The sequence below is a fragment of the Panthera pardus genome, unplaced genomic scaffold (genome assembly GCF_024362965.1).
Source record: "Panthera pardus isolate Hobbes unplaced genomic scaffold, ASM2436296v1 HiC_scaffold_24, whole genome shotgun sequence".
In the NCBI taxonomy this organism is placed as follows: domain Eukaryota; kingdom Metazoa; phylum Chordata; class Mammalia; order Carnivora; family Felidae; genus Panthera; species Panthera pardus.
In genome coordinates this window covers 123531875-123550906 of record NW_026526810.1, presented here as the reverse complement: position 1 = coordinate 123550906, position 19032 = coordinate 123531875, and the positions used below count along the sequence as shown (strand labels likewise).

The 19032-nt window shown below is 41.1% G+C and overlaps 1 protein-coding gene across 15 annotated transcripts in view; it reads right to left on the bottom strand.

Moving 5' to 3' along the window:
• Nucleotides 1-19032, bottom strand: part of GPR65 (G protein-coupled receptor 65) — a 143483-nt gene that overhangs the window by 119759 nt on the left and 4692 nt on the right. For 14 of the 15 annotated variants that reach the window (XR_008417285.1, XR_008417286.1, XR_002083595.2 and 11 more), the window contains exon 2: nucleotides 10131-10206. Coding sequence is in view for 1 of the 15 variants with exons in the window: in XM_019461958.2 (XP_019317503.1) it covers nucleotides 1016-2041 (1026 nt within the window). In the remaining 14 variants the exon portion in view is untranslated. Of the gene's footprint in view, nucleotides 1-841; nucleotides 2521-10130; nucleotides 10207-19032 lie in introns of those variants that run through there. The other variant, XM_019461958.2, reaches the window with a different exon arrangement.

Sequence of the window (19032 nt, the reverse complement as noted above, 5' to 3'; positions counted from 1 at the left end):
CAGAGAGGGAAGAGAAAGAAGAGAAGGAGAGAGGAGAGAAGGGGAAGTGTCTGATAAAAAAAAATCTTTAAAAAAAAATACTTTGGTTCATAAAATTGTTTACCTAATGAATGCTTACTTAAAATTAGGCAGAGTGATGTCCACAATGAGAAAATACAAATATAAAAGAATACATTGTATCAAGATTCTCTATTCAAAGTCCAAAAATAAGTCCCTGAATGTAAGATTTAATGCAATAAGTTTCTTTGTTGTCTATAATAGGTCTTTTCGTCTAGACATTAAACTTCTGATAATTTCAAGTATGTTGTACTTAACTGTAAACTTTTTAAAAACTATCATTTTAAAGGAGTAAAGAAGGTCTCTGAGCAGCTGAAAGAGCTTTCACAGAGCTCATAGATTTACATCACAGAAGAGGCCTTCAGACTCTTGTTCAGAGCCCATTTGCTTTTTGTTTATCAAAAGTCTTACAGTCTTAATGACTAGGTTTCCAAGTTGATGCAAACTTCCTAAGACTTCATGAGACCATTTCTTCTGTAACCCCAATACTTAACACAAAGCCTAGTATAAAAAGAGCTCAATAAATATTTGTTAACTAATGAGAAGGTTAGAAGCAGTATTTAGTAGTTGGGGTTGTTGGAGACAGGTACATACAGTTGGGAAAAAGGATAGTTGATGGTCTGAAATCCATAGAATGACTGAGAAAAATCATGAAAAGCAGACACAAAGCTCACTGATTTAAGGACATAGAGTTCCATACATCTTACTGACCTCTGAAAGGTTATAGCATATATTTAAAAAAAAATCAATTGCCATCAATAATAACGATCCTGAGTCACTAGGATAATATTAAATTTTGTTTAATACTCATTAAAAAAAATCTTCTAAAAGATTTCCATTGAAGATTAGAATATTCAATTGGAACACCTACTCCCCCCCATGCTAGATTTCCTCTTCAAAATGTAAACTTGATGATATGATACTGTGTACCTTAAAAAAAAAGAAAAAGTCTTCACTTCTATTCCAGGATGTCTAATTCCACGGTGTCTCTGGTAGACATAGAAAGTATGCTTTTTCTTTGCCCTTGTGAGTTATTAAGCTTCCCAGTACAGAATTTTAATATATTCCACATATCAGCTCTTCCTGTTTCAGTTACAAAACAGTACAGAATTGGATCAGCAACACAATTTAAACTTGTTAGTGCCACCGTGATTCTATACATTGTGTAAGTTGGATTCCCGGACTTGTTGTGGTCAAATATATGTTTATCAGGGTTCACATCATGCTCTAAAACGCTGCGAATCAGCAGCATCACATGAAAGGGAGTGAAACACAGGACGAAAGTCAACGTGATGCTAATAAGTAGTTTTATGATTCTCTTCTTTTCGTTGTTTTCCGTGGCTTGATTATGCTGCACAGCTTGGTAGACTTTCTGGTTGCAAATCATTATAATGACCAAAGGTATTGCATAGCCTGTACACGTCCTAAACAAGTTCAAATTGATTTGCCATTTCTCCAAGGGGTATTTGTCATAGCATAAAGTAAAATTAGACTTTTTGGCCTCACAGTATTCTATAGTCGTTTCATCTTTCCACAGAATGATACCGTTGAACATGGTTTCCAACACCCAGATGGACAGGCTGACCATGAAGGCAGATCTTCTTGTCCTTAGAAAAGAAAACCTCAAAGGGTGGACAACTGCTAAATACCGGTCAACGGCGATGCAGGTGAGGAATGCTGTGCTGCTGTAAAAGTTCATGTACATGAAGAAAGCATTCCCTTTGCACAGAGCATGGGAGAACGTCCAGTTGTCGTTATTCCAAGTGTAATCAATCCATAGAGGGAGAGTTGATGTGTAGAGCAGATCTGATAGTGATAAACTGAAGAGGTAAATTCCTAATTCATTTTCCTTCTTTGCTTGCAGAAAAGACACACACAGAGACCCAATATTGGCTGGAACACTGGCTATAACCACAAAGATGTAAATAACTGGAAATAAATAGTGATCGAAGTAGTGCTGTTCTTCAAGGCATGTGCTGTTCATTTTTGTTTTGTTTGTTTTGTTTTGCTTTTCGTTTTAAGGCAGCAGTTGCATTTGGTCTGAGAAGGTCAGTAGCAAGGCGAAGCCTTGCCTCCTTCTAGTTTGTTTTTAACATCTCGTTCTTTTACTAAAATTTCTCAATTCTTCTTTGCTTTCCGAAGTTCTGATTAATTCGTTAGTGCTTTTAAAGGGTGGATGTAGACTGATTTTCACAAAGATACCAGTGGTTGGAAGTCAGAATCCAGCCTCCTGGCAGTTAGCGCAAATGGTCACGGATCTTAATGAGAAGGAGTCCACGTTCTCGTTATCACAGAATGCTGATGAAGAACCCCCAGCAATCAACTGGGTCATCCCTCGGTGTCCACAGAGTGTGGTCTCCAACTTGTTTTTCTTGGCAAAACTCAGAGGAGATCGGTGCACGTGTGCATACAGAAGGCTTTGTTTTCACAGAGACTGACATCTCTTTTTAAATGCCTTTGTTTCTGTAATGAAAGATGAACTAGAATAGTTTAAGATGTTTACTGGGTATAACACGATTTTGAAATAATCCTCTTTTTTTTCACTGCTTGCAGGTAGCAAAAACGTATTAAATTACAATGAAGGCATTTAAAAAGGGGAATTATTTAATTGACCGCAGTGAAGGAAATCAAGCTGAGAAATTTTTTCTATTTCCAATAAGAATTATCCACAGGGTGACAGATTAGGGGGAATGCTATTTCTCACTGGACATGATCACAAAACTAACGTTAAAAAGTCATTTTAGGAACTAATAAAAAAGATGGAAATTTAATGATTTGCTTGAAATCAGTAAATGCTTTGGAGTTGTATGATAAACTGTATAGTTATATGATTTGAAATGTTGAGTTTTGCATGCAATTTAGGTATAAAGCACCTTCAATATCAGCTTGTTGGCCATGAATATGTTGTCACGAGAAATTTAATAAAGTGAAACATTTTAAAATATAGCAACTTGCTAAAACTTCATAAATAATTAAACCATGCTGCCTCTTATGTTTTTCCCTTTGCTTCCTTTGGTGGGCACTTTATCTTCCTCGTACTTTTGTGAGAGAGAGGGCAGAATGTTCTTAATTCTGGGTAACATCTTGGCATCATCACTGTCTGCCTTTTTACCCGATTGTTTATTAGCTAGTTTCTTTTTAAAGGCCTGATGTTATAGATTCACAAAGGAACACAGACTCCATTCTTGTCTTCACAGTGGAGTAGAGAAGTGCCTTTGCTAGTGAGGCCTGTTGCTGCTTTGGATGATTTATGTGATGGGGAGCTTCGGAAGATTTGCCTTCTTGTTGTGTGCTGTGGGGCCTCGATAAGACCCAAAGTCCCCCTTTCCAAGTGTCAGTGAGCCCTGAGCACAACAGAGGCCTTGTCACCACAAGCCACAAGGGTTCTGCTAGCAGAATAAACATATGCAGAGTACATCTTTATACAGCACTCTTAAAAGAAAGTGGAGAACTAAATTTCCCGAAATCTCATTGTTTTCCCACACCTAGAAATATGAACACAATGTGAAAAAAAACCACCTTTTAAATCAATAGGTGAAACTTCCAGAGAGAAAAAGAAAATTGTGATGGAAAAAAAGAAAGTGGGAGCTGAGATCGGGAAGGTGAGCGAGCAGAAAACTCTGAATGTCCAGGAGGCATATTTGGATCAGAAGAACTAACTAGGGCCTCTGAATGCAGGGGAGCTAGAGACACAGCCCCAACCCACACAGGCAGGAAGTGGCCCTCCGCCACCCCACGCAGGTTGGAGTCCAGGAGCCGCTGCCCACAGGCAGAGGATGAACTAGAAAATAAACAAAATAAAATAACAAACCGGACAGCCATCTGCAGACAGCAGAGAAAGTTGGCAAGTTTGCTGTCTCAGCTTTGTTTCTCTGTGGGGCTATGATGGAGAATCCCTGAGGATTCACGGCCTCCGGCTGGTCCGCACTTGGGAATGGGGCCTGAGGCTACACTATTTTTTTTTTAATAAGGTTTTAAAAAAATGTTTATTTGTTTATTTTGAGGGAGAGAGAGAGAGAGAGAGAGAGAGCACGAGCAGGGGAGGGGGAGAGAGAGAGAGACAGGGAGAGAGAGAGAAAGAATCCCAGCAGGCCCCTCACCACCAACAGTGTAGACCCTGACGGGGGGGCTCGAACTCACGAACCGTGAGACGATGACCTGAGCGGAAACCAAGAGATGGATGCCTAACCGACTAAGCCACCCAGGCGCCCCTGAGTCTACACTATTAGTTTGGTCCTGTAAACTGCAGGCCAGCCATGAACTAGCACCAGACCTATGCGCTCACCTTTATCAGTCATCAAGGAAATACAAACTAAAACCTCAAGGAGGTACAACTAGGAACCCACCAAAATAAATAAAATGAAAGAGACAGAAGGCAACCATACTGTGGTGAGAATTAGAGCTCCTGGGACTCTTCTGTCCTGTTGGTTGGAAAACTGCTTTGGCACTTGTGTATATACCACACTTATATACGGTTCGGCGATTGCTCTTCTAGGTGTATGGTCAATAGAAATACATACGTATGTTTACCAAAAGGCACGTGGTAGAATGAGGATATCCACAGTAGCGTTATTTGTAACATCCCCCAGTGGAATGGCCACTAAGTAAATTGTGGCATAGTAACATAATTGAAATCTATACATCGGTGAAAATGAACACATCATTGCTGTGTCCAATAACACAGCTGAAGCTCAGAAACACAATGCAGAGTGATAGAAAAAGGCAGGCACAAAAGAATATGTACTCACTGATTAAAAACTAGGTAAAGTTAATCCATGCTTGTCCGAAATCGGAGTAGTGGTCCACTTATTAAAGGCTTCCTATGTGCTGGGCACCACATTAAATGGCATGCATGTTTGTTACAATTTATCTTTTACTACAATTCTGTGCTATTTATTAAAATTGAGCCACACATTAACTAATTAGCCCCCGAATACCTATCCAATCTTTCGTACAACTTGGCTATAATCCTAGGTTGGAATGCTAAATAAAGCCTCTTGACTCTTAACTATTTTGCCTTCTACTTTTTACATAAAAATGCCTTAGAGGGCACCTGGATGGCTCAGTCGGTTAAGTGCCTGACTCTTGATTTTGGCTCAGGTCATGATCTCGGATTTGTGAGTTCCAGCCCGGCATTGGGCTCTGCACTGACAATGTGGAGCCTGCTTGGGATTCTCTCTCTCTCTCTCTCTCTCTCTCTCTTTCTCTCTTTCTCTCTTTCTCTCTTTCTCTCTCTCTGCTCCTCCCCCATTCGCTATCTCTCCAAATAAATAAATAAACTTAAAAAAAAATACCTTAGAAATTTGAGGTATTTTTGCAGCAATGCAGACCAGCTTTGGTGAGAAAGAAGAATATTTTCTATTTTCTATTGAAGTTTCTAGCACTGATAGATTAGGACAAGTCTTTTAGCCATAAAAACAGATCTAATTAAAGAAAATAATTTGTGAAAAATCATTTCTGTAAATTAGATAGAAAGTAACCACATGTCTTCTAGAAAACATCACTTTCACATTGTCTATTAGACTACACAGGCTTCAAATAAACTTGTGAAAATCACCTTACATCATGTCCTCACACTTAGTGACAATGTGTTGTTATGTGCCCACAGATTTCAAGGGTTTCTTTTCTATAACGGATAACGTAGCAGATTCACTCAGACAGGCTTTTATTTTTACTGCACTTGATTTGAGAAAAGATGACTAAAAGGAGCAAATATTCTGCTACCACACTCAAAAGAATCTCCCAGTTCTTAAGAGTCATGAGGCTGAGTTTCAAAGAGTCTACTTTTCACTTCCGGAATCCTCTGTGAATTATTTCAAAGTTGAAATTAATTGTCTTTCCCCACTCATAATGTGGCAGCAAAGAAACTGAACATCAGACCGATTGTGAGATAGAGACCTATGCAGCATGATATGTCTGTATTGTTGCAAACAGTCATATGGAGTTGAAGGCGGCATCTATCTCGTCAGTTCAGATGCAAGAAGGAACACTAGATATCATACCACCTGCAGGCACAGCGGGACCAGCAAGGGAACGAACGCAACCCCACTAGCTTGCAAGCAGTTAATCAGCACTACCTTAAAGATAGAATTCCCAAATGTACCTAATGCAATCTCTAACAGAAAGCATAAAGATATTTTTCAGAATTTAAATCTCTTGAGATGGAAAAGACCTTTGGTGGGGACCAGGATCAGAGCAGGATCAGAGCACCTGTTAACGTGACCTCATGGGCCTGTACTCAGCAGTGTCCACCTTCTCAGGGGACCTCTGATAACATGACCTCATGGGCCTCTACTGAATGGTGTCTACCTTCTCAGACCTCTGATGATAAGACCTCATAAGCCCCACTCAACAGTGCTCACCTTCTCAGGAGACCTCCTCTGACTTCAGGGGCCCCCACTGAATGTTTGCCTTCTCAGGAGACCTCTGCTTCACGGGCATGGCTTCACGGGCCCCCACTCAACAGCGTCCAGCCTCTCAAGAGACCCCTGCTAACATGGCCTCACGGTCCTCCACTCATGAATGTCCACTTCCTCAGGAGATCCTTGTCCCAAATTTTGCCCTTCAAACCTCTCACCTGCAAGACACTGGGGAGTTCAGGACTGAGGAGGGTTAGCTCCCCATTTTCCTGGCTGGCACCACACCAATAAACGGCCTACCTTTCTTCACTTCAAAAGCTCCGTGACAGTTTTAACTGACTTGCTGCACATTAGGTGGAAAAACTCTGGTTTGTTTTGGTTACAGAGGGTCATATTAAACATTTGTCAGAAAAAAAAATCAGGTGCTGGTTATCTTGGGGGAGGGGCCGAGTAATGACTGGAAGAGGGCACGAGGGGGCCTTCTGAGAATTTGTCATGTTTTGGCTTTTGATATGAGTGTTGATTCCGTGAACAAGTTCAGTTTGCAGACACTCAATTCATCCAGCTGTACACTCAGGACGTGTGTATTTTTCTGCATGTATACTACACTGCAATTATAAAGTTAAAAAGTGGAATCAAAGGCTGTGTGAGATGAGATATAAAGAATCCTGACAACCAACCAACAACTGTATTACCTTCAGATGGAGCACAGAGGCCTTCCTGAGAACTGACAGGATTTTACTTCTTATCTCATATGTAAAAAGTAATTCATAGAAGCCAAAACAATAAATAATTTAAACAATATGAAAAGGAATTCACCAAAAAAAAAATTGCTATATGAAAAAACGAATATTCTAGGCACCTGGAAGAGTACATACAAATTGTCCCTTGAGGAAAGCTCAGCCTAGGCTTCTCTGTGAGGAATTCTCCCAGAACAAATGGATGGTTGCCAGAGGGCAGGGGCAGGATGATGAGCAAACTGGGTGAAGGGGAAAGGAAGGCACCGGCTTCTAGTCATGGAATGAAGGAGTCGTGGGGGATGAAAGGTACAGCTTAGCAAATACAGTCAGTGGTTTCGTGTATAGTCAGGGCTGTGTGGTGGTGACGGATGGTAGCTACATTTGCGGTGAGCACAGAATCACGTACGGAGTTACTGAGTCACCATTTTGTCCACCTGAAACTAACGGAACATTGTGTGTCCGTTATACTTCAATAAAAACATTAAATAAAAAAAAAGAATTCTCACAGATAGAGTTCTAACAAATATGAGCTCATTAAAACACACACGTGCGCGCACACACACACATTTGACCACTATGTTTGAGATTCAACAAAAATGAGAAAGATGAGTAGCAGATCCACAAAACCTTAAGAGATAGATTATACAATCAATTTACAAATCTATTAACAAATTAATAGATACACAACACAAAACAAGTGTGTTTAATAAGAAATAAAGAAAGGAATTTGAACACATGAGTAGGGAGGAAGAGACTTCAAAAGACGGGTAGGCATATTTTTGGAGCGACTGGGAAAGGCTTTCCAGAAATGAAAAATGTAATAATTTAACTTAAAAAATTAATACGGGGATTAGCTTCAGCTGAATAAAAAAATTAATGTACTGCAAGATAGATCTAAAGAAATAATACAGGGGGAGCCTGGGTGGCTCAATTAAGCCTCTGACTCTTGATTTCAGCTCCGGCCATGATTTTCAAGGTTTGTGGGATCGAGCCCCATGTTGGGCTCTGCGTGGAGCCTGCTTGGTATTCTCTCTCTCCTTCTCTCTCTCCCCTCTCTCACTTGTGTCCTCTCTCTCTCTCAAAATAAATAAATAAATAGACATTAAAAAAATAAAGAAATAATACAAAATTACCAGTGTGAAACATATGGGAAAATACCAAAGAGACATGGAAGATAAAGTGAAAAGTTCAGGATATGTTTAACTGGCATTCCATAAGGGATAGGAGAAGAGAGAAAATAGGAAAGAGGCAACGTTCAAAAAGATAATCACTGAGAGCTGTCTAGAACTGATGAAGGACATGGATGGAATCCTCAGATTTATGAAGTCCAGCAAATTCCAAATAGGATTAAAAACAAACAAAGATGGAAATCTACATTCATGTAGACACCCTGCAATGAAGCTGAGGATCCAAGAGTAAGAGACAGAAGGCCAGAGAGAAAAAATGGTGCACCTACAAAGAGTAAAATTTACAGAGACAAAGGACTTCACAGAAGTAGTAACAGAAACCAGGAGACAGTGGGTTGATAGTTCCAAACGGCTATGAAAATGTATGTAATCCTATAATTAAATATCTGACAGAACTAAATTTCAAAACCAGGGCAAAATTAAGGACAATTTAAGATAAATTACCAGTTGGGGTGCCTGGGTGACTCAGTCGGTTGAGCATCTGACTCTTGATTTCAGGTCAGGTCATGATCCCTGAACCCGTGTTGGGCTCCGTGCTGGGAGTGAAACCTGCTTAGTATCTTTCTTTCTCCCTCTGCTCCAATCTCTCTCTCTCTCACACACATAATAATAATAATAATAATAATAATAATAATGATGATAATAAACTACTACTGACGAAATTTACCCCCCAAATCTTCATTAAGAAGACCTTTAAAGGATGAAAGTGAAGAAGGAAAATGATACGAGAAAAAAGTCTGAGATACACAAAAAGCTGAATAAGCTACTAGGATGGAACTCTGATGCTACACAGTGTCCCATCTATCACCAGGCTCACATGTCTGGGGAGAACACCTCAACCACGAAGATATCCCTCCTTGGGACCAGGATTGAGAGATCGAGGGGTGCCCCTTCCTCCTCTATCCATCCATTGTACAGTGACATTTCACATATGATACCAAGCTCTGTAGATAATAGTTGTTAAATTAATTTGTGCGAATCTGAGGGTTTTTTGCTTCTGAGATTTTAATGGAATACGTAATTCTCATCATTCGTACATTTTTTTCAGACATTACTTTTACTGCTTTTAATAAAATTATGACAAAATTGTTTTTAGAACCACTGCTGAGAAATGTGGGCAAGTTGCTAATTTTGACAAATCCCAAAAAAAGATAATCCCCAGTGCATTAAAATATATCTGTTATTAACCAGCTCCTCAAATAGTACAAATCATTGATGACAATCATCAAAAGATAAAATGTTTTCCTACAGGTTATAGGAAATACTTGCCTTCCTTGATCAGTTTACTAGCTACTTATTACGACTACTATGTCTCAGACACTGATGGTCACTTATTAAGTAAGCATTATTACTTAATATTTATTAATACTAGAAATACTATTTCCAAATTTCACATTGTTTCTGATGATATAAAAGGTATCATGAGACCATTGTACTAATGAGGAAATGGGTAGATCTATAGCTGGGAGCTGGTAGATTTCCTCACAGCCTCTTAATTCAGTTTGCCAATATGATGTTTCCTGAAAGGGAATGGAGCATAAATATTCCTCTTTTGTGTATCAATAGGTTTACCTAACTATTTCTAAATGTCAGTTCTGACACCCTTTAACCACTGCTCAGAAGTGGGGGAACCATGTGGCAGCCTCATTTCTCTTTGTCTTATAAAGTTCTGCTTTATTGCATTTCTGTAGCCTAAACTTGGTAAAAGGTTGTGAGCATTACTGACAACCGTGCCTGAGTCGTTATCTACTTAAAAATATTATTTTATTGTTAAATCTTACACTTACCCATGTTTCTTGAGGAGATGATTTTGTCGACCGAGGAGCCAGATAAATCTGCTTGCACCGAGATGAGAAACCAACACTGTGAAGGGACAGGAAATTACACTTGTGTTTCAACATAAAACAATGAGGAAGCAGCATCTTAATAAGAAGGATGTTCATTATTCAAGTTTGACCAAAGACAGTCTCCTAAATAGTTTAAAAGCTGTTTTTGTTTCTTACTTATGGTAGTTTAATTTTCATGACTCACTCTCCTCTTCGCATCTTAATTACAATGTATACTGATATCCGGTGTGTTTTATTTAATAGAATACGTGCTAGACTTTCATGTAATCACTCACTCATTCATTTAGTCTGTCAACACATACATCTATTACATTCTTAGGACACTGTGCTGGGAGTGATTTAGGACCTGGCTATAGCATGCGAGAAGCTCATCACCTAGTGAAAGAGAAAGGCATGTTCAGGGATCACCATGATACAATGGCAAAAATGGGTAAGTAGTACTCCAAAAGAGGTCCAAAAAAAAAAAGAAAGGAAGAAAAGAAAGAAGAAAAAAAGAAAAGATGAGTTATGGGAATGTGTGACATAGGAGAGGATGGTCTACATGGATTCAGCATGATGCACTTCCTGGGAGAAAAGCAGTTGAGGAAAAGTGGGTGTTGGGTGTATAATGAGCATGTTCCCTTGCTTAATCCTGGCACCTTTGTGAAGTCTTTTTTTTTTTTCTTTTTAAGGGACGAACAAGATTAGCTATATAGTATTTTATTATAGATATTTTTTTGTTTTTAATTTTTTTTAATGTTTATTTTTGAAAGGAGGGGGAGGGGCAGAGAGAGAGGGAGACACAGAATCCGAAGCAGGCTCCAGGCTCTGAGCTGTCAGCACCGAGACCAAAGTGGGGCTCGAACTTGTGAACCGTGACATCATGACCTGAGCTGAAGTTGGATGCTCAACCAACTGAGCCACCCAGGCACCCCTCTTTTTTTTTTGTTTGTTTGTTTCTTTATTTATTTTGAGAGAGAGAAAGAAAGAGAGAGAGAGAGAGAGAGAGAGAGAGAGAGAAAGGCACCTCTATTGTAGATCATTTTCTCTGTCCTCTTGGAATAGAAGGCCGGGAGTGCTAAAAACCATGCTAAAACCAGTTGGCTAACTGGCTTAGGTAAATCAATAATTCTATGTAACATGGTTGTATGAGAAAGACATGAATTGTTCTAATGAAACCTCATGTAGCACGTTACATGCTGACATTTGCTGCCAAGTCTATAAATGGTTTAATATGAAGTGAAATTAACTCCCAGAACTTTTGAGATATAAAAAAGTCAGAGACATCACATATGAACCTGGCTCTCATAAATCTTTATTACAAATGAAGGGGAGGGGTGCCTGGGTGGCTGTGCCTGAGCCAGAGCCTGGGGCCTGCTTCAGATTCTGTGTCTCCCTCTCTCTCTGCCCCTCCCCCGTTCACATTTTCTCTCTCTCTCTCTCTCTCTCAAAAATAAATAAACATTAAAAAATTAAAAAAAAAATGAAGGGGACAAATTATAAGGATAGAATTAATGTGGGATGGATGTGACTTAAAATTAGAAACTATAATCATGATTATCTGAGTCTGTTTCTGTAAAAGGACATTAGAGGATGTTCTTGGTAGCCTTTTTTGTTTGTTTGTTTGTTTTCTACACAGAAGTAGAAAAGACGATCTTGTGATATAACCAAGACTTTTAATCTTGGAGTTATTCAGGACGTGACACAAATGTAATGGGATTTTCTGTGCTTCCTTTATAGGTTTTTCATGGAGAATAATAAAATTAAGAACTCACATTTATAAAGTACATGAGTTTGCCAAGTAATTTAGCATATAGTAAATTAAAACTTCAGAATACTTTATATTTTTATTGAAATAATGACAAATTTAAGTATAATCTGGAAAATTAATAACAAATACCTTAAGACTTTACAGAAATGAAAGTATGATTTCAGTTTACTTGTGGCTCTACTCCACAATTCTCATTTTTGTTTGGTTTTACACATCTGCTTGTCTGTAGCTTCTGTGCACAGGTATGCCACGGCCCTCACAATGTCTTATTTTATCTAAATAGACTACACTTCTGCTTTTAGGGAAAAGGTATATTCATATTCATGTCTAGTATTTATATATGATGCTCTTCAGAACAAAAAGCTATATAGTCATGAGACACAAGAAACACAATCAAACTTTCACTTCAGATTAAATAGGAGAAAAACTGTAGGTCTCCTGTGCTAAAATGTTGCCTGTTCTACACCGTAAGACGCTGAATGACTTATAGGAAATGTGCTTCTTGTTTAGTCCAGAATATATGGCAATACGGTGTTTTCAACCACAGGGCTATCTCATAAGCAGTTGGAAATTTCAGAGCATCGAGTCTCTGGGACATTTTAACGGCTACAAGGTGGAAAAAAGCCACGTGGCAGGTGTTCAGAACACCGCCTTGAGGGGGCTGGTGTTCCTGGTGTGCCAGGCGTTTGCTCTTCTGAGGCCAGCCCGAGCCAGTGGCAGGGCACTCTGTCTACCCATGGGGAACAAGAAGAGAATGTGGTTCTGCCTGGTTCCAATGTCTCCACAGGACAGACAGCACAAGAGCCTAATCTGCTGATGAAGGGTCCTCTGCTTGGCCACATGGCCTGCCTGGTGCAATTTCGCGAGCCAAAGCAGCCAAGTAGGCATGGCAGGGTATGTTCTGAAATACTGCTGTGTTTTCCCAGCCGCGTTTCCTTTACTGCCTCCACCCAATGCAATGAGCTATTTTGCATTTATTGCATCAGAAGAGGAATTTTTGGCAGAAGAGTAAAGGGTCAGGGGGAGAAAGACAGTCCTAGGTTTTGAGTTTCAAAAATATGTCTGCAGCTTAGGAGACTGGAAAGGACTGAGGCCCAGACAGTATGCTTGGGAGGGTACCTATAGAGACAAAGTGGAGCCTCCAAGAACAGGAAAGGGGCTGCCCTGTGGGGGTGGGACTTGGTTGTGAGAGAGGAAGTTCTGAGAGCTCAGATGTGGCATCTGAGACAGGGACTTTGCAGCCTGACTGCTTTGCACCCCTTCCCCAGCAAGCCCTGCAGTGGGGTGGGGTGTCAGTCACTCCAGATGAGCTATACAGTCTGGGGAGAAGAGTGGCCCTGTGGCTCAGGTCCAGGGTGAAGTCCAGGTGGCGAGACGCAAGGGTGTGTGTGGGAGAGGCTGGAGGCAGCCTCAGCAAGATCCCCTGTGCCCAGTGTAGCACATGGGGAGTAGAATCATTTCTGGAAGGCCACGCAGGGCACACAGAAGTGACGGCAGGCCTCTGCCCATGTCACGGGGCTGCCAGGGGCCCAGTGTGTCACACAGGCAGCTTTGCAGCCATAGATGAGGGACAACTCAGGTGAGTCCTGCACGGCCTAACTACTGAAGACCAGAAGGGAAGGAGGGCATCTTGGGAGAGGCCAGCGTTGATAGGGGGTCACCTTGAGATACAAGGGTGGAGCTACCACCCTCAAGCATTCACAACGTGAGAATTCCCTGGACCTCAGCTGGCGTTGTGGGTGGAATTGTGTCCCTTCACCCCTCTGCCAAAATTCATATGCTGAAGCCTTAGCCCCTAGTACCTCAGAATGTGACTGTATTTGGAGATGGGCCTTTAAAGAGGTGATTAAGTTAAAATGAAGGGCCCTAATCCAATACAACTGGTGTCCTTATCAGAAGAGGAGACTGGGATACAAAGAAACACCAGGGGTGCATGTGCACCCAGGAAAGACCACGTGAGGACACCGGGGGAAGGTGCCATCTTTAATTCAAGGAGAGAGGCCACAGAAGAAACCAAACCTACCAGCACTTTGATCTTAGACTACAAAGCCTCCAGAACTATGTGAAAACGAATTTCCATAGTTTAATCCACCAGTCTGGGGTACCGTGTTGTGGCAAATACAGGTGGAACCCAGAGGAAGGAGAGGTTGGACCCTGAATTCATTGCGATTAAGTTTCCACTGCCCTGGCAGAACGGGGGATTAAAACACAATTTTAGCTGAGTTACAAAAGATAGAGAATGTTCTGTTTCTTGCATCTGTGGTCCTGGCCTGAGATTGGAATCATTTGCCTCCACGGGTCTCTAGATGTGGTTCTCGGATTAGCAGCATCAATGTCATGTGACTCATGTCACATTTGAGAGCTGCGATGGTCTGTCCGTCCCCAGGCCCAGGGCATCAGGAGCTCAGGTGGGAGTCCAGCAATGTGTGTGTTCTAAAGTCATCCAAGTAGTTTTGATGCTCCCAACTTTGAGACCAGCTGGTGTCCGGGATGGGTGTCTGGGCAAGAGACTGGGAGGGAGAGAACAGAACCCCTGAAAAGAGGGGAGTGAGGAAACCCCTCTGTTTAAATTCCTGCCTTTGGTTACTTTAACCCTAATGTCTCTTCACCAGTAATTAAATTCCATTTTGCATCATTGTACCATCAGTTTCTTTGGCTCCAGCATTTTTTAAAAAATTTGAGCTAATACAGCCTGTCATTTCAGACTTGTAAGTGCTTTTGACTTCAGTGTCAAGTCAGACAGGCTTAAGTATAGTAAGAGTTAAAATGGAGATCTGTTACTAAACTGAATACTAGAGGCTTTAATATCTTAACTACCTTTTTAGAAGATCTAATATGTATTTCTTGGCGTCTATAAATTACATAATTAACTTTTAATGGCCTTTACTATGTCCACTTATTGAAATAACTTAACAAAATGTTAAGAAGGATATTAACTCCAAATAGTTTCCTCTGATGTATTGTGGGTGTGCAAACTGCTGATTAACTTAATTTTTGAAGTCAGGATAATAAGTATACATCCTTGTGGAAATTTCTGTTTCTGTCGAGTCTGCTTATGGTAGGGACAGTCAGCTAATAGTTTAGGATTTAAGATCCAAAAAGCATTTCATGAATCCAAGTTTAAACAAGGCCAATATATTCTAATGTTTAAGGAAGTTCGATCCAAAGGATAGGGAAGTGAGGTACAGATGATTGGCAAAAACTTGGGTCAGCTGGGGCTGAGGGGTTAGGGATACACAGGAGGGAGGATGTGCAGCCAGCTTGATTGGAGTGGGCTCTATGGTATCAGGACTGGTGAAGACAGGTTCTGTTACCCAAATGTGCTGGTAATAAAAAATCCATAGAACGCACAGAGCAGAGATTATAGTGAAAATCCAAGATAGAAATACTTGCAATTTTACAGGAAATAATGCTAGAGTCTTCATTCTCCCTGGTGCTTTTTTAGAGGCTGCCAAAATATCTTTGCAAATGTGCAATAATTGAGCACATCCCTTATGGTGTTTTATAATACCCATTTACTTAATTTAATTCACCCAATATTTGTTACTGCAATATTTAATACTGTATCATATGAGTGGTTTGCTAATATGCATCATGAGTATGTGTGGTGATTTTAAGCCATGTTCACAGATTCTTTTCTCCCCTCCCCTTTAGTGTGGGCTAGACTTTAGCAACTCCCTCTTGGTGAATAGAATAAAGCAGAAGTGATGGTCAGAAAGATCTCGTGACTTCCTCCTCACTCTCTTTGATCTGAGGGAAGCCAGCTGCCATGCCGTGAGAAATTGTCTACTTGGTGAGTCCTTGAGTGTGCCATCTCGGAAGTGAATCTCAAGCCTTCAGATGCTTATGGTTCCTTCTAACATCTTTACTGCAATCCCATGACAAATCTGGCGCTAGAACCACCCAGCTAATGTGCTCCTGATTCCTGACTTACAGAAGGGAACAGTGAGAAACACTGAATATTTGGTGCTTTAAGCTACTGATTTTCAGATAATCTGTTACACAGCAACAGACAGTGGAGGTTTCATTACACGGGCATGATTAAGTAAATCCTTGGCCAACTGGTGATTAACTCAACCTCTAGCCCCTCTCCCCTTCCAGGAGGTGGGGAAGTTGGGCTAAAGGTTCTAATCCTCTAGGCTTGCCCTGGGTATTTCTGGTGATCAGGCCTCATCCTGAAGCTTTCCAGGGGCCATAAGCCACAGGTCATCTCAATTGCAGGAAGAGGATACTCATCACTCTGCAGATTCCAAGGGTTGAACCTCTATCAGGAACCAGGGACTAAGAGCAAAAATCATAACCAAAGATGCTTCTATTACCTCTTTCACTCAGGAAATTATGGGAGGTTTTAGGAATCCTGTGTCAGGTACTGGGGGCCAAATATATATTTCTTACTATATCACAATACCCCAACCACATTAAAAAGGACAGAGGTGGGGTAGACAGTTGGTCATACCACTGACCGCGGGACTCAGGGTGGCAGGCAGAGAAAGAAGCATCTGGCCTGGCCCCTGGAGACGAGCAACAACTGGGGAGGAAGGATGTCAGGCCCAGGTGAATGCCCTGAGGTTGAGTTAACCTCTAATTCCAGTCCTGGCCCCTGGAATTACAAATAGAAAACAGAGACGGAAGCCCAGGCTAAGCCAGTAGGGTCAGATGAGAGTCATTTGTCACAGTTCATGTTTTCATAGGGCCTCTTTTCTGACCAGGGTCCACTCTGAGTACAGTGGTAACTTGGTTAAACCTCTCAGTTCCATTCTGTTTTCCACCCCCCTCCCTGCCTTTCTTAGATGCCCTGGACCCGTCTGCTTTATTCCTCCTGCAACCCAAACATGATCTCTTGAAAGATTCTGTGGCTAATGCATTTTAACAACTTAAACACGTGGGCCAAATCCCCCGGGGGGGAATTGTGGCAGCAGCTTAAAGAGGTATTATTTTGAACCTTCAGATTAAATATTCTTTCAGAGAATCTTTCCACAAATATTTGTTAACACTTATTAGGTCTATTATGAATAAACATTGCCTGCCATAGCATAACACTACGCTGCTGTAATAGAAATTATAATGAATCATACACCGGACTTCCCCTTTATCAGACTTTAGAGTCTTGTAAAGAAGATACCTGAGAGATTAGATGAAGCGAAGGTTACTTTAAACAGATAAATCGAGGGAAAGGAAAGAAGGAGGGACCATTGAGATGGATCTTTAAAAATGAGAAGGCTTTACACATTTAGATATAGGAGAAAGGATATTTTCAAACCATAATAGGATGAGGTAAGTCATAGAATAGAGCACCTGTCGGGTGTGTCCTGGGAAGAGCAAGCGATTACCTTTAATACAGTCTATTAAAAGAGATGGGGAACTATTTTTTCCGATTTCCAGTCTTTTGGACTTATGTGCACACAGTTGTGAATTCTCAAAACATGCAGTGGTATGTTGTGTATGCAATACATTTTCCCTTGGACACCAAAGTATATATTTAAATTTTCTGAAGACAATTCTAAATTCTCCTTACGACTTTGGTTGTAACTTTATTGATCAGGGATCAACCATACGTTCAATATACAGAACTGGTGTCCTTAAGAGATCTGGACACACACAGAGACATCATTAACTTGCAAGCACAGAGGAAGGATCATGTGAGGACACAGAGGGATGTGGCCACCTGCAACCCAAGAAGAGAAGTCTCAGAAGATACCAGATCTCCCCACAACTTGATCTTGAAGTTCAGGACTGTGAGAAAATAAATTTCTGTTGTTTAAACCACCATTTTGTTTTATGTTGTTATAGCAGCTTTAGCAAAGAACGGATATTCTTCAGCTTTATCTTTAGCCGCAGAGGTAGATATTTACTGAGTGTGCCTAGCCCAGGGCCCAGGACATACTAGATCTGTTCTGTCCAATACAGGAGCCGCTGACCATATGTGGCTATTGTGCACTTGAGATGTGGCTAATACAAATTGAGACGTGCTGTACATGTAAAATGCACTTAAGGTTTTTGAAAACTGAATATGAAGAAAGAACATAAACTATTTTATTGATATATTTTACATCAATTACATATTTGATAATATATGGATATTTGGGAATAAATAAAATAGATCATTAAAATGGATCTCACTTGTTAATATTTATTTTGAGAGAGAGAGAGAGAGAGAGAGTGTGTGTGTGTGTGTGTGAGGGGGGGGGCAGGGGCAGAGAGAGAGAGAGAGAGAGAGAGAGAGAGAGAGAGAGAATCCCAAGCAGGCTCTGCACTGCCAGCTGGAAGCCAACACAGGCCTGGATCCCACCACCGTGAGATCATGACCTGAGCTGAAACCAAGAGTCAGATGCTTGACTGACTGAGCCACCCAGTGCCCCAAATTGACTTTTTTTTTTTTTAATGTGGCTACTAGAAAATTTCAAATTACATATGTGCTTTGCCTTATATTTGTTGGACAGCATAGCACTAAATGTTTTAAAAAATCTTTTGAGTGGTGGGAACCTCTGGCACTGTTATTTTCTTCGTGCTTAGGATTTGGGATCAGGTGGATTCTATAATTCTTCCCCTGGCGGCAGTGCAGAAAATGGTACTGACAATCCAAAGAACAGTCATATCACCAGTGGAAACATCGGAGGACAGCAAAACTTCCTGGAGTTCTCTTATTTGAGCAGATCCACACAGTAACAACGACCAGTGGAAGAACCAGGGGTGGTGAAGTTGAGATGTGCATTTTAAAGCGGGGGAAATGCAGACACAGAGGCTGAGAACTCTTGGATGATTGCCTCTGCTCTGGATTGTAACCTGGAGTGTTAGTCACGGTTCTTTGCTGCGGGCAACAGCACCACCTGTGGCTAACTTGAGCAGAAAATGAAGGACTTAGAAAGCCTTCAGGATGCAACACAGAGTTGCTTGCTGAGGCTGCCCAACCAGGCTTGTGAAAATGGGCCAGAGCCAGAGGACCAGAAAGACCACTCAGGTCACCGTGCCTGAGCCGTATGTTAGGACGCACTTTTGATCGTGCTGTTCAGGGCACTCGGGGCTCCTCTGATGAGCCTCTGTGCCGCTGCCTCCACTGGACTCTGACATGGTCTGGGGTGCTTGGCTGTTCAT